Source organism: Sebastes fasciatus, chromosome 13 (genome assembly GCF_043250625.1).
Source record: "Sebastes fasciatus isolate fSebFas1 chromosome 13, fSebFas1.pri, whole genome shotgun sequence".
Lineage (NCBI taxonomy): Eukaryota > Metazoa > Chordata > Actinopteri > Perciformes > Sebastidae > Sebastes > Sebastes fasciatus.
The window spans coordinates 32,590,964-32,607,396 of record NC_133807.1 but is presented as its reverse complement, the minus strand read 5'-3'; the positions used below and the strand labels follow the sequence as shown (position 1 = coordinate 32,607,396).

At 39.8% G+C, this 16,433-nt stretch overlaps 1 protein-coding gene and 1 gene segment (V, D, J or C); both read left to right on the top strand.

Annotated features, from left to right (window-relative positions):
* The window catches only part of LOC141781326 (uncharacterized), a 31,399-nt gene that overhangs the window by 2,659 nt on the left and 12,307 nt on the right, over positions 1-16,433 (top strand). The window contains exons 6-8 of the mRNA XM_074657014.1: positions 184-468; positions 1,083-1,370; positions 1,481-1,768. Of these exons, the coding sequence (XP_074513115.1) occupies positions 184-468; positions 1,083-1,370; positions 1,481-1,768 (861 nt within the window). The remainder of the gene's footprint in view (positions 1-183; positions 469-1,082; positions 1,371-1,480; positions 1,769-16,433) is intronic.
* Positions 9,594-14,596, top strand: LOC141781329 (Ig mu chain C region membrane-bound form-like). The segment is given in 5 exon segments: positions 9,594-9,724; positions 11,325-11,656; positions 13,074-13,409; positions 13,621-13,938; positions 14,072-14,596. Coding segments are annotated over 5 exon segments (1,401 nt in total).

The window sequence follows — 16,433 nt, the reverse complement described above, 5'->3', positions numbered from 1 at the left end:
TTGAGACAAATATGACGGAGTGGGATGCTGGCTCAAAGTTTACATGCAAGTCCCGTCGCAAAGATCAGGAATTTATAAAAACAATAAGTATTTGTCAAAGTAAGTATGCTACTGTCTCACAGCACAATATGAAAACTGCTGAATGTTTTAAACCAATAAAATGCATGTTTTTTTTTCCTGCAGTCCTTTCAAGTGCCCCTCCCCCCATCCATGTGGAGATCCCCAGCTTCAAGGAAGTAATGACGGAGGAATCCAACGTGAAAGCAACATGTTCGGTCCGCACGGTTCTCGATGCCGAGGTGACCTGGGGAGTAACAGAGGGTAGCACCGCGACCCTGGTCAAAAACACAACTCATATAATCAGTCAAGTGACGGTTTCCTCAAGTCGATGGAAACAGCTCAAGTCTATAACATGTAAAGCTGAACATAAGTGCTTCTCATCCACCGAGGTGACTGTGAATGTTGCAGGTAAGATGACTATATCCACCTTATTCCTATAGCCAACAGTTGAATAATTTGACATTTAAAATGTTCATTAATCTCCGTTGAAATCATGTCCTGCGCTCTGTACGGAACACCGTTGAGCTTAATGATCTTCCTACACAGGCGGAGGCGTTACTTTTCACCACTTTTCTCAAAAACTCTTGGTCCAAAAGACATCAGTCAAAGTGTAGACTGTCTGATGGATATTCACCCGGAAAATGAGCACACAAACAAGCTCGTCTGGCTCTTAACAACAGAGGAGTGCTGCCTGGCGTGGCGCTGAAGGGCGTTAAGTGTACGGAACACCGTACCAGGGCTCCTCAAGGACATTTTAGAAAATACAAATTTAACCTCAGTTAAATATCTGTTCAAAATAAAGCAGGATTTGGTAAAATGAAGGTGAATTACTCTTCAAAAGAAGGCGGTTAGCCACTATAGTTAGCCTACGGGACTAATTAGCTTACTGCTACCTCACCGGAAGTTACACCCGTAATCATTTCTTTACAGTAACGCCCCCGAGAATAAGGTGGATACAAAATAAAAATCAGACGTCTTGTGACAATAATGAATAAACTTTGTTTTCTTTCTGCATCATCCAGAACCTGCAGTCACGCGTCCAGTGGTTGAGATCAGGAGATTGCTGAAAAGAGACGTTGCTATGCTGGCGTGTGACGTCACACAGCTCTCATCACGTGACCTGTACGTCACCTTTCAGGCCAACGATTCCGACATCTCTGAGAGACAGTATGTTGAACTTCCTGAAGCTTCAATCAGTAAACGCTTCTCTGTCCCAGAAAGTCACTGGATTAATGACAACAGTTTCACCTGCAAAGTGCACCAAGGCTTCTCTGACACCTTTACGTCAAACTCTTATGTCAACTTCTTTGGTAAGAGGAGCAACTCTTCTTTCCTTTAATGACAGTTGATTTCATGTTTCACGCTCTCTTCATAATGTAATAGACTCATTCATTGATGCACTGATTCATGGCTCATTTAGGGGTCGCATCGGTGGAACTTCTTCTGGCCCCCAGTGAAGTCTCAGGAAAAAAGAGACTCTTATGCTCTGCATGGGGCTTCAACCCTCAAATCAAATGGTCTTCTGAGTCTCAGTCAAGATCTCCATCAACTAATGACGTCATCAGCATGGGTGCAGACGGACGTGTGGCAGTAACCAGTCAACTTCATATCCCTCGCACAGAGTGGAGCAGGGGGGAGGTCTTCACTTGTCAAGTATCTGACAAGTCTCTGAACACACCTGTCAAGAAGGACATCAGCGTCTGCTCAGGTAAAATGAAAACATTATTGGGATTCTGAATCATCCATTAAGCATCTGAGACGTTTTTTTATCATAATCATTATCCCCCTTTAATGTCACATTCTTTTCCTCAGTAACTCCAGCATCATCTCAGGTAGTTGGCGTGTACATTCAGGGACCGCCACTCCAGCAGCTTCACAACAAGGGTCAGGTGACTATCACCTGTCTCCTGGTGGGCCCTTCTCTTCAGGATTTCTCCGTATCCTGGAAAGTAGGCGGCAACTCCCCGAATGACCATAAGGAGCCACCAGTGAGTCACAGCAATGGGACAGAGACTTTGCGGAGCTCCGTCAATGTGTCAGCGGCGGACTGGCATGCATTTAAAGAAGTGTCTTGTGAGGCAAAGCACCGCTGTTCCAACCGGGGCTACAAGGACCATATAAGCAAAAGCAGAGGTAATGTCGTACGTGAGCTCAACAAAGTTTATTCCAAGATTCATGACTAGAACAATTTGACCCACAGTGCTGAGCTGCATCTCAAATTAATCTTCAGGTTCCCAGCTTTCAGATGATGTTCACCACTTCTATGTGACATCTACTGTTGACCTGCTATTTCCTCCTAAAGACCCCCTGAACCCCCCTAAAAAGGACTAGAACGGGTCTATTGTGGGTCTTAGAAGGACATAAGAAACTCTCTATTAAAATTCTCCATGATGTTTGTGATGGTTGAGAGTAACTGATAAAGCCTCATCTACTTTTGTCTTCTATTTGTGTTTCTCTAGATCTGCATCCACCAACCATGGAGATAACACAACTAACTGCTGCTGACCTGTCTACGTCAGACGTCCTCGCGCTGGTTTGCCAAGTCTCTGGATTTTCCCCATCTGACATCATAGTGTACTGGGAAGAGAATGGCAAGAGACTCCCTTCAAGTCACTACACCAACAGTCCTACATGGAAATACACCGGGAGCAGCACGTATTCGATGAGCAGCAGACTAAACGCGTCAAAAACTGAGGAGTATTCTTGTGTTGTCATACATGAGTCATCTGAAACGCCTTCGAAAAGGCCTTTCAAGGATGTGTTTGGTGAGCTGAGATAATTGATTAAAGTAGGGATGCACCGATACCACTTTTTTTCAAACCGAGTACTAGTACTTATATTTGGGTACTCGCTGATACCAAGTACCGATACGAGTACTTCTCTGTGCCAAAAGACCCTCGTTAACAGCCAGCTGGAGGATGTGAGCGACAAACGGCAGGCTGGGGAGTCCCGCATACGAGGCGGTGCGCCGCGACCGGCTCTAGGTCGGCTTGGAAAGGCTCGGGGCGGAGGTGGCTCGTGGCCGCAGCTTTACAGTTCTCCCCGCCTGGACCTCGCCGCACAGTGACAGGGCTCCCTGCGGTGCGACTGTCGACCGGAGCGAACTGTCCTCAGTGCGCCCCAACCCCGTCGTGCCGCGGCCCACGTAAAAGGCGCCAGGCGTCTGTGGCGATGTCGGCAACCCACCCAACCCGTCTTGAAACACGGACCAAGGAGTCTAATGCACGTGCGAATCAGAGGGTGCAAGCAAAACCCTGTGGCGCAATGAAACCACTGGCCCGTCTCGCCCACACCGCCGGGCGGTGCGTGAGGACCCGAGAGATGGTGACGAGAGGTTAATGTCGCGCTGCTGTAAAGTGGTATCGGTGCCATTGTATCGGAGCCGTTTTGCGAGCACGAGTACATGAGCACAGTATCGGACCCGATACCCAGTACTGGTATCGGTGCATCCCTAGATTAAAGTGATTATGAAAGCATTTACAGACAAATGTTCCCTGATTATTCTTGCTCCATGACCTTCCCCAATACAAATGAATTATTAAACCTTTCATGACTCTCCCCAGCCACGGTGACCCACAGCCAACCTTCAGCCACCTTGCTCCAGGGCTCCGGTGAACTTGTGTGCCTGGTCTTTGGCTTCAGCCCTGCAGCCATTAACATCACTTGGTTTCTCGACGACACCAAAGAACTGTCGGACTACGACATTAGTGAACCCCACAGAGGCCCGAACGGAACGTTCAGCATTCAAAGCCGCCTTCATCTGTCCCGAGTCATCTGGTTACCTGGAGCCAACCTCACCTGCAGGGTGACACATGCAAACACCACGATATCCCTGGACATATCCAAACCAGGTGTGATTAAAGTCTTTCTTGCACATTAAAGATTGCACATACTAGGTTAACTACATATTTATAACAACGTCGAGTTAATAGCTAACTTCTTTAGGTTTAAGCAACAAAACTACAACTTCTTCAGGTTTACGCAACAAAAGTACAACTTCTTCAGGTTTAGACAAAAAAACTACAACTTCTTTAGATTTATGCAAAAAAACTACAACTTCTTTAGGTTTAAGTAATAAAACTACAACTTATTTAGGTTTAGACAAAAAAAAAAAAAAAATGTCGCTGGAGGCCACTGTCATGTTATTTTATACCTTCTTTCGGTGATCTACCATGTGAATAGATGATAAAACCTACGAGTAGGTGATTGGCCAAAGTCCAATCCGTCACAGGCTAGATTTATTAAAGTCTGAAAACAGAGCCATGAAGAGGTGCAAAAGTCTAGTTTTCTCTGAGAACACTTGAATTACAATATGCTGAAAGGCTATTATGGAATTTGTACCCAATGACGCCAACAAAAATCTGCTTACTGCAGGTTTAACTAACAAATATCTCATTTTAATTCTTTCACAGACACCTTGGAGGACTGTAATTTCTTAGATTACATCATGCATAATGACGTGAACCAAGACACAGGTGTGGAAAGCTCGTATATGACTTTCACTTTCCTCGTTCTTTTCCTCATCTCCATCATCTACGGTGTCTTGGCGACCATGATGAAGGTAAGATACAACAGTTGGAGTAGTTTGAGTATTTTTAAAGTTAGAGTTGTTCCGAGACCGATACCAGTATCGGCAATGCGTCCGATACTGCCCAAAATTCGGGATCGGGTATCGGCGAGTACGCCAGTCTATGCAACGATCCGATACAATCATTTATTAACTGGATATCAATTCTTCTTCGCCGCTCCAAAACAGTAGCCTTCACTGCGCCCTCGTCCTGGAGGTATCATGGCTGTCACTGGCGACTAGTGTTTTAGAGCAGCGAAGAAGAACTGATGTCACAGCTGTTAAATCATAATAATAATAATAATAATAATGACTATATATTTTGTTATAATGCTGGTATCGGAATCAGTATTGAGAAGGAAAAAATGATATCGTAACATCTCTTTTTAAAATAATCTCCCAGTACATCACTTGTTTGGTTTTAATATCCCTGTCATGTTTAATATTGACATTACTATGGACTACAAATATTTCTGGCTAATTTTACAAATGAAAACTGTCACTAGATCCTGACACATTCCCTATGTTTTCTCCTTTTAGACCAAATGATGATGATCCCAGGACCTATCCCATTTTATCATCCAAATGTGGACTTTTGAGGGTTTTTGATGTCATGTGGCCTCACTAGTTTTAAAGTGTAATTCATTAATTTGTGTTTCTTTTTTTAATATATATATATATATATATATATATATATATGTTACAGAACTGGTTTATTCATTTCTTTTTAATTTTTCAGTTATATACATTTGGTGTGGCATGTAGGCTATGTAGTAGTTCTTGTGTGTAAGAGGAAACGAGACAACAATAAATAAATAAAAGCTTTAAAGCATGACTTTTTTGAGATTCAAATACCAATGTAATGAACATATATTGCAGTTAGAAAAATAAAGATTCAATTATGGAAAACACAGTTTGTCATAATTTGCCTCCTTGATAAAACAAATGATGGCACAAAAAATAGGCTATTTCTTCTTCAGAGAAATGCTTAGTACAGTATACCATGTGACAATGTCAGCATACCCTGTACTACTCAGAATGTCCACTAGAGCGAGACAAAGCTCCGCTTACAGCAGCGGTGATCTATGTGAAACACATGTTGTGTAGTCATTTGAAGATGCTGAAGGGTCTGAACTGGACTTACTAAATGGTATGATACAGAGGTGCAAATCAATTGAAAGAGTATAAAACGTTGGAGGGTCGTCGTGGATACGACCTGCACCCTCACATGTTAAATCCAGCGTGGTAAACACTACACATCCAGTAAAGGATGGAAACACTTTGGGTTTCACACATTGACAGGAAAAGCAGAGCTAGACAGAGCAGAGCTAAAGCTGCATGCTAACTCTGTCACGGACAGGAAACGCTATGGTATGGCGGTAACGTTGCGGTCAAGCCGGCCGTCGCTCTCGTCTCCGTGGTGAAATGTAGCCAACGCTACGACTGTAGAGAACCCAGATACTGACATTTGCGTTCTCTGCACTGAAGCGGCCCCGATGGAGCTGACCATGGATGGATAAAGAGAACGGAGCTGACGGGAGAGCTAGAGACCACCTTGGAGAAGTTAGAGGAAGTAGACACGTGGGACTACGTCTGCTTTTCAAAATAAGGCGTTAACAAAGGGAACTGTGTCTACAAAATACATCTATGGAAATAAGATTGATGGATTATATTCACCAGAAGTATAAAACACCGTCACCTCATGCAATATGAGGTGTAGCCCCGTCACCTCGTGCGAAATGAGGTGTAACACCGTAACCTCATGTGATATGAGGTGTTGCACCGTCACCTCGTGCGAGATGAGGTGTAACACCGTCACCTCATGCAATATGAGGTGTAGCACCGTCACCTCGTGCGAGATGAGGTGTAACACCGTCACCTCATGCAATATGAGGTGTAGCCCCGTCACCTCGTGCGAAATGAGGTGTAACACCGTAACCTCATGTGATATGAGGTGTTGCACCGTCACCTCGTGCGAGATGAGGTGTAACACCGTCACCTCATGCAATATGAGGTGTAGCCCCGTCACCTCGTGCGAAATGAGGTGTTGCACCGTCACCTCGTGCGAGATGAGGTGTAACACCGTCACCTCATGCAATATGAGGTGTTGCACCGTCACCTCGTGCGAGATGAGGTGTAACACCGTCACCTCATGTGATATGAGGTGTAGAGTTTTCCTGTTCTCTCCGTGTCAACGGGGGTTTTCCTCCGACTGTCCAAAAACATGCATCATGACCTCTCACCTAACGTGAGCTGTGAAGGCTCATATTGAGTGAGAGGTATTCAGAAAACACATTCTGAAAAATATAAAAAATTTAAAAAAATTTAATAAAAAAAATTAAAATTGTGAAGGGGAACTGAATCTGTAAAATTAAATAAGAATTAAATAAGGAAAACTGAGTATCAGAATTGTGAGAAATTCTCATCATGTTACGACTTTTTTTCTTGTAAACTTCTGACTTTATTCTCATGACAGTTTTTTCTCACCAAATTTAGCGTAATTTTGGAGCGTTATTTAGCCTCTTTCTCGACAAGTTAGCATGACATGGTTGGTACCGATGGATTCATCAGGTTTTGCAGTTTCATATGATGCCAGTATCTTCACTGTAGCTTTAAACGTGAGCCCGCTACAACCTCTGAAATACAGAATAGCAGTTCATTTAACCATTTGGCAGCACCTTCGCAGCCCACTAGGTGGCTCTCTGAGGCCCACCAGTGGTTGAGAATAGCCGTCTTGAATACAACCATTATTCTCACAAACAATACTTTGACAAGTTGGGCAACATACACACGTGGACAAAATTGTTGGTACCCTTCCTTTAAAGAAAGAAAAACCCACAATGGTATTATCCGTCTCTTCAATATGTCATCAATTTTCCTCCAGGGAGGTTGGCTACAGTCCCATGGACCTTAGACTTCTGAATAATATGAGCAGCTGTAGTCACAGGAACGTCAAGCTGCTTGGAGATGGTCTTATAGCCTTTACCTTTAACATGAAGGTCTATAATGTTCTTTCTGATCTCCTGAGACAACTCTCTCCTTAGCTTTCTGTGGTCCATGTTCAGTGTGGTACACACCATGATACCAAACAGCACAGTGACTACTTTTGACCCTTTAAATAGGCAGACTGACTGATTACAAGTTTGAAGATACCTGTGATGCTATTTACAGGACACACCTTAGTTTAATATGTCCCTATGGTCACATTATTTTACATCTTTTCTAGGGGTACCATCATTTTTGTCCAGGCCAGTTTCATTAGTTTGTTTTTTAAAATGATTCTGTTGAACCACAATTCAAAAGCAATATCTGATTTTCATTAGTTCATTTTCAATAAATTTTTATTTATTATTACTTTTGTCAGTTTCAAGTTATTTCAGTGACCATTGTGGGTTTTTCTTTCTTTAACGGAAGGGTACCAACAATTTTGCCTGTGTGTGTATATGATTCAACTTTTTCCAATGTTCAAGTGTTAATAAAGTTAACAAAAATCACAATAAATTATAATATCAAATCGCAATACTAAATAAATTATAAATAAATAATAAATTAAAAAGAAAATGCCACTAATTTGTGAGGGAAATGTCTTTATTCTTTGATTTTTGGGTTGCTGGATAAAACAAATTATAAATATTTTACTTCAGGACATCTCTGACTACATACATGCTGAAAATCAAACATTCTTACTGGATTCATTTAGATATTTTCCAAAGTTCCCTAGAAGTGTATGATTCAACTTTTTCCCATGGTCTAGTGTTAAAAAAGTTAACAAAAATCACAATATCGAATCACAATACATATCGAGTCGGCACCCAAGTCTCAAATCAGGAGATAGGTTAATCATCTCAGCCCTACTGTACAAGCTCCCATCAAATAAATGCTAACATGTCTAGAGGCCCTACAGCCAAGCCACATATGCAAAGGCCAAAAAAGAGAGTGATTTAGTGACTTAGCACCAAAGACATAACAAAGAAGATCTCTGGAGCAAAGTTTGATGACTGTACAGAGTGGCATGACCAACATCATCACCCCAATGTAAGGAAAAAGCAGAGCGGAAAAAACAACAGATTGTTTTCTGGTAATACACGTGTGTTTTTTGATTAGCGCGTCTCGAAAAGAGAGGCAAAGAGAGAGATTAAAGTCATAAATTTAAGAGAAAAATTCGTAATATTATGAGAATAAAGTCGTAAATTTAAGAAAAAAAAGTCATAATATTATGAGAATAAAGTCATAAGTTTACGAGAAAGAAAGTCGTAATATGAAAATAGTCAGAAATTTACAAGAAAAAGTTGTAATTTTATGTTCATTTAACTTGAATAGAAGTTAGGTTATTGTATTTTTTTGTTAAATATTACACTGCCATGTATCTTGAGAACTGAAGCAGCGGGTCCTGAAGTTGCACTTTTTATTATTTTCTAATAAAAGCTGTGTGTATTTGCCATTAATCGTTGTGTTTACTTGTTTATATCCATAATTAATTTATCCCCGATTCCCTTACAAGAAAAACGTTGAGGAATCCTGACCTGCACCTCCTGTTACTGTATTGATTTCAAGTCATTGTATCGCTCTAGATGAGCCAAATATCGTCCTTGAATCGTATCGGAACCGTGGAAAGCGATACGCATGGTATCGTTGTAAAAACATATCGCCCTAGAATTCAAACAGATCATAATCCCTAATGTCTGATACCTATTTTATATTGCTGTGAAAACATCTCCAATCAACGGCCATAAAACAGACAACAGAGCTCTTTATCATCAACTGCTTTTTCTTCTCAAACTTAACAGCGATTGGGCTGAATCAAGTTCATGCTGCCGGAACTGGAGCCGACAGAAGGGGCTGATAAAAGAGGAAGTGTTCACAGTAACCGTTGGCAACACACACTTCATCTTATATAATAACCCAGACAGACCACAGGAAATGAAGGTCTCAAGGGACGTGGTTAATAAATAGTTCAGTGGGAATTGCTTTGTCAGTGAAACATGTACGGTTTAATCAACATTTTAAGTATTTGTACTGGAAGCAGATTGTAATATATCACTGTGATGGCTTCGACTACTGGGGGAAAGGCACCATGGTCACCGTCACTTCAGGTATGTAATCTTAATATTTCTGATTAGAGAATTACATTCCTAATCACATTACGAAAATATATATCAGCATTTTCATGTGGTCATAACTGTTGAGCCGGTGATAAGACAGTATTTTGTAGCCTGAACAAAACTACTTTAGTTCAGTTGGAGTCCGTCAACAGGTGTACATTTTAGCTTTATTTGGTGCATGAGTTTTTGTGAGAAGTGTGAATTGACTATCTTAACTGTGGCAACTGGGCTTTCGACTACTGGGGAAAGGGTACGATGGTAACTGTGTCATCAGGTAAGATTTTATACCATTTAAATCTACGGCACGGTATGTTTTAGACGGCAAAATATCACGTTTAAGTTAATTTCTCAGCTTCACTTAAAGCGTTTGCGGCGTTAAAAATGTTTTAATTGCATTTATTAATTACACCAAAAATTGCAAGTTTGTATATGTCATACTAAATTGGTTGACTATTGTCAGTAAATTGAGGCAGAGTACAGTATCAAACAAAATACTACTTAATTTTTATACAAGAACATTATGGCAAATAACTAATTAACTAATTCAAATTACAAAAATAAATTTGTTGTTATAATAATTTAACAATAATTCTATTTATATTGTACAATGTATGCAATAAATGCAACCAATTTGTTGCTGCATTAAAAAAATAAGTTTACACTTGACTTGTACATGCGGTTCATTTTGTAGATTTTTTACGTTATATTACGGGTTTTTTTACATTACGTTTTTAAGTTGCTGGTGTACGATTTATAATGAAAAATGTCAGAAAATGGTGAAAAACGTCGATCAGTGAAGCCCGAAATTACGTCCTCAAATGTCTTGCTTTGTCCACAACTCAAAGATATTCAGTTTACTGTGATAGAGGAGGAAAGAAACTATTATAACTACATAAAATATTCACATTTAAGAAGCTGGAATCAGAGAATTTAGACTTTTTCTTTCTTAAAGAAATTACTCAAACCAATTAATTATCAAAATAGTTGGCGATTAATTTAATAGTTTACAACGAATTGATTAAGCTCTAAAATAAATACATAGATATAAATTTACTGAATTGTTAATTGTTATGATAATAAATCATACACCAGCAACTTGGTAAAAGAAATCTTCAAAATTAACAGAATTTGTATTTATTATTAAAATAATAAATCGTACATTATTAACTTGGTTAAAAAACAAATTCCAAATCAACAGAATTAATATTTATTATAAAGATAATAAATCGTACACCAGCAACTTGGTAAAAAAGAAAAATCTTCAAAATGAACAGGAATTGTAATTCAGGTGTAAACCTTTTTAATGCAGCAACAAATGTATCCTTCACTCCTTCAGTTTAAAAAAATAGTAATGATAATTGTCAAAGTTGTGCATTTAAAGTAATTTACTAATTTATATATTGAATAACAAATAATATTATTGAGGGATGTTAACGTTAGTGGAACAAACAACTTCTAAATAAATGATATAATATATAATATAAAGGTTTTCAATGCTGTGCTTTGTTACACTCCGTGTTCTCTCCGTCTTGTGTTGAATACATTTTATTTATTTTTTTTGTATTTTAAAAACACGTTTGTTTTTCTTTTGTTAGCCCACCTACACCAGCTAAACCAACGGCGTTTCCTCTGATCCAATGTGGCTCCGGGGCTGGAGAAATGGTCACTCTTGGCTGCCTCGCCACCGGCTTCTCGCCCTCCTCACTGACCTACGCATGGAACCATAATGGCGTTGCCTTGACGGACTTCATTCAGTACCCTGCAGTACAGAAAGGCAACGTCTATACCGCAGTCAGTCAAATCCGAGTGAGGAGACAGGACTGGGACTCCAGGGTGCCCTTCCAGTGTGTCGCGACCAATACAGCGGGAAATGGCCAGTGTATTTTCAAAAAACCACTACCACCAACACAACCACCACCACCACCACGTAAGACCTACGCTAAGTCATATATTAATGCCTTTTTAGGAGTTGATTTGAAATCTAGCAGGTTTATACGGTGGAGCTGTTAACATATTCAATAATTGTGAAAGAAGTTTAAGTTTTTTTAAATTGCATTTATTAATTGCTAGAGGTTTCATGACTCTCCAAATCCACGATTCCATTCAATCTGATTTAAACATGCCGTTGTTAGACTAGTCTTGATTCATAAAAATCGTTGGTTTTATGCCCTGACAACTGTCATTTACACGTTCAAAAATTAGAATTAGTTCAGAAATTAACTAATTTTGTATTTACAAAGTGTTGCAAAACGGTCTACAAATATAAAAAGCTGCATCTTTTCCGTATGAGTGTGACCCATCTCAGTACGTAATCATTACAAAAACTAAACAGAAGTCCTTCTGCAGTGCGTTACAAGTGTGCTGTTACATTTTCTTGAGTTCAAGTTGTGTTTTTCTTCAGATGCACGCATGTAGGAGAAAAAAAATAAATAATAGACAATTCTGCCTTTGTTCTCGAGATCAGAAGCTAATTTCGATAGAAGCATATAACCTTCAATGCTGCTCGTTTTTATACAAGAACATTTGATGACCTTTTGGCAAATAACTGATTAACTAATTGTTGATATAATAATTTAACAATTATTTTTATATTGTACAATGCATGCAATAAATGCAGCAAAAAGGGATTTATGCAAAAAAAATATTAAGAAATGATTGATAATAATATAACAATAATATTAATACAGTCATAGATAAGTGTTATTGGTGTAATATTTCTAGAAAAACTGAATCTCTCTAACTTGGTTTCGTGCGTTTTCCTGAGAAATGTTATTAGAGGCACTTATTACGTTGACTCGTGTGAACTCTACATAAAAGAGCAATAACTTAACTGTTTTTGAGACAATCTGTCGTTTCAAAAGGAGCTTCAACACAGAAGAGAGCATAAAAAAAATATAACTGCGAGGTGGAATAAGAAGGCTGAAGCTCAGCTAGCTGCTGACTATTTTATTCTTTACTAATATACTGTATGTCCTCTGCTCCTGTCTAAGAACATATTATTGCAATGTGTTCTGCTTCTTTCCGTCTATCTGCTTAACCCTAGTTCTTCCTGACGTCTGTCCACTTCCACTGTGTGTTGATAATTAACATTAAATCTGTGTTCGCTTGCCTGAGCAGTCAATGTATATGCAGAAGCGAGCATTGAAGCTCTGCTCTTCCAATCATTTTTTTTATACAATGAAAATCTTATTTTTGACTCTTTCTGCACAAGTTCATTTGAAGATCACAATGTGCAAAAAAACAGCATTGTAGCACAATGTTCACCTTTGCTTCTGCATATATATATACGGAAATGATTCCCCTGCTTCTGCATACATATATTTGTGCATATGTTTGTTTTTCAGCGGATTTTTGTCAGTTGCCAACTCTTAAAGTGTTGGCCTCCTGTGGTGATGAAGCCGAGGCTTCCTTCTCCTGCTTTGCCAAAGATTTTTCACCAAAAGATTATGAGTTCAAATGGCTGAAAAATGAAGTGGAAATCACCACCAAAATAAACGAGTTCACAACACCTTCTGAGGGAAAAAAGGACGAGAATGGAACACTGAGCGCGGCCAGTTTTCTCACGTTGAAGTCTAGTGAGTGGACTCTCGGCACGGAGATTACATGCAAGTTCAATGGGAAATGTGACAAAAATACAACATCCAAGAATGCATCTGTGATATATCAGCCTTCTCCGACATGTGAGTAAATTTCTACTACTTCTTTATCCTTGTAAGGGTTAAATCAGCAGCAACTGGACTTGGTTTAGAGTCCAGTTGCTGCTGATTTAACCCTTCCTCGGATACCATGACCTGGAGGACTGAGAACCTTCACAAACATACTACAAAATTGTATTTTAATTCTCATGTTTTTGCAGCCACAATAATTCTTCATTGATTTCTGACTCAACAGCTGAGGGATGTCCTAAAGCAGATGTGGATGTTACGATCATTGAACCCAAAATGGAGGACATGTTTTTGGAGAGAAAAGGAACTGTAACATGTCGAGTCAACATAAATAACCCATCTGTCGAAGAGATTTTTTGGGAAAACAAGAAAGGAGATGCAGTGGCTGATTCCTTAATATCCCCACCTAAAGGACGTACAGGCGTAGTAGACTGTCCACTCGAGATCTCGTACGACGAATGGAGCCGAGGGGAAAAGTATGTCTGCATTGTTGTACACACCGATTTAGTGGACAGAGTGAAGAAACCCTACGAGAGGACTATTGGTAAGAAAACCTAACAATTGTGCTCTTGTCATGCCATCAAACACATTATAAGTGATATTTCTAAGTGTATTTTTGTACCGGATATTTACATTTATCTGCAGCAGGAGCACTAATTGTTCTCTCACGCTTGCAGGAGGTCAGACTCAGCGTCCTTCCGTGTTTATGCTACCTCCAGTAGAACATACTAAACAAGAAAGGGTGTCCCTGTCTTGCTATGTGAAAGACTTCTTCCCTCATGAGGTTTTTGTGTCTTGGCTTGTTGATGACGAGGAAGCGGACTCACAGTACGAGTTCCATACCACAGACCCCGTAGAAAGCCATGGATCCTATTCGGCTTACGGCCAGTTATCTCTCACCCTCGAGCAGTGGAAAAACAAGGACATGGTGTATAGCTGTGTAGTTCACCACGAGTCTGTGGCTAACTCAACTAAAGCTATCGTCAGGTCCATCGGCCAAAGAACGTTTGACAGAACCAACCTGGTCAACCTCAACATGAACATCCCTGAAACGTGCAGGGCCCAGTAGACGTCACTGTGTGTGTCGCTGTGTCTTCTGCTGTTTGTTGTTGTTGAATGTTTGTTTGCTTGTGATATGACATTGTGTTTGTCTTTTTAATGCAGATTCAAAATCAAAAATAAAAAAAAAAGCTACTTTGCAACTCTGTTGATGTTCGTCGCATATTGTTCATGTCTTTATTTAACCGACATTTAGTGTCACAGTGCTGTCCTAACGCAACACAAATCCATGTTGGATAACATATATATCAAACTTTCAACATCATATTGTATAGAATAACACCACCACCACTAACTCTAGGAAACATTTGAATTAAATAATCGTTCATTGTTATTTGTAGACGGTGCATTAACGTCGTCTTGTCTTTGTGGACTTTGTGGACTTTGTGTGTTTCCTCTACTGGGTCTTGCACCCCCCCAACAACTCCAGCTCTGTCAAATAATACATTATTATTATTAATAATATACTGATTCACAAGCCAAGTCATGCATGCCATACCAATAATGGGGTCTTTCAAAAGCAATTCAGGATCATTGACTTTAATCAACATGCAAAACTATATTAGGCCTTACGGTAGACTAATAACAATGTCAGTACTGTGCTTTTAATTTGTGGTTGCCTATTTTATACTTGGATTGATTGGTTGATTGAGTGACTGATTGGTTTACTAATTAAATCCACTCTGACCTCTGACGTCATACAATATACTAACCCCTGAGACCCGCGATCCTGACCGACTTTACTGTCTTTCAGAGGCTCTAGTGGGTTCAGTTTTAGGGTTAGAGTTAAGACACAGATATCAGATGAAACTAGAAAACCTAAAGAATCCATTGGTACCATGTCAGGTCATGTTAGCTTTTCGGGAAGGACGCTCCAAAGTTGGGCTGAATTTTAGAGAAGAAAAACTGGCACGGTCATTTTCAAAGGGGTCCCTTTACCTCTGACCTCCAGATATGTGAATGTAAATGGGTACTATGGGTACCCACGAGTCTCCCCTTTACCAACATACCCACTTTATGATAATCACATGCAGTTTTAGTTACTTTCTTTTATTCTAAAATGGTGTGTTTTTATATTTCTTCAAACTGGGGTCCCTAAACAGTCTTGAATTCCATGAATTGGGTCTCACTGTAAAGCTGAGACTCTTGTGGATCCAATGAGCCCAACTGTATTCATGTGTGATGATGTTAGTCCCCATAGGAGACATTTCATTGACCTCACTGTATAAAATGACCTGTGGTGACCTCTAGGATAATCACAGCCTCATGAAACTTTACAGCCACAAACTAGAGACCTAGAGCATTCAGAGGATGGATGGATCAAACTAGAGACCTAGAGCATTCAGAGGATGGATGGATCAAACTAGAGACCTAGAGCATTCAGAGGATGGATGGATCAGACTAGAGACCTAGAGCATTCAGAGGATGGATGGATCAAACTAGAGACCTAGAGCATTCAGAGGATGGATGGATCAGACTAGAGACCTAGAGCATTCAGAGGATGGATGACTTTCCTAGCTAGATTGAAAATAAGGGGGTTTCTGAGCAGTTTACACAACAGAAGTGTTCGCCATCCAATCACAGAAAAAATTTAATTCTTACAAAAATCTCCAAAATGTCAAAAGTTTTTGATCCCAAATCACAGCATGGCTTTTTCTATAATGTTCCTCAAGGTCTTGGTGTCTTAATGTGGTATTTAGGAGGGATTATTGACCATTTTTTTTATCAATTCTCCAGTGGTAAAAAAAATGGTTAAATTGAATCATTTTAAATAATGAATTCATGAATTCATGTTTATTTCTGATTTATGACTAGAACAACTTGATTGAGCAGCATCTCAAATTATTCTTCAGGTTCGCAGCTTTCAGATGATGTACATCACTTCTATGTGACATCTACTGTTGACCTGCTATCTCCCCCTAAAGACCCCCTGGACCCCCCTAAAAAAGACTAAAGCGGGTCTGTTGTGGGTCTCAGAGG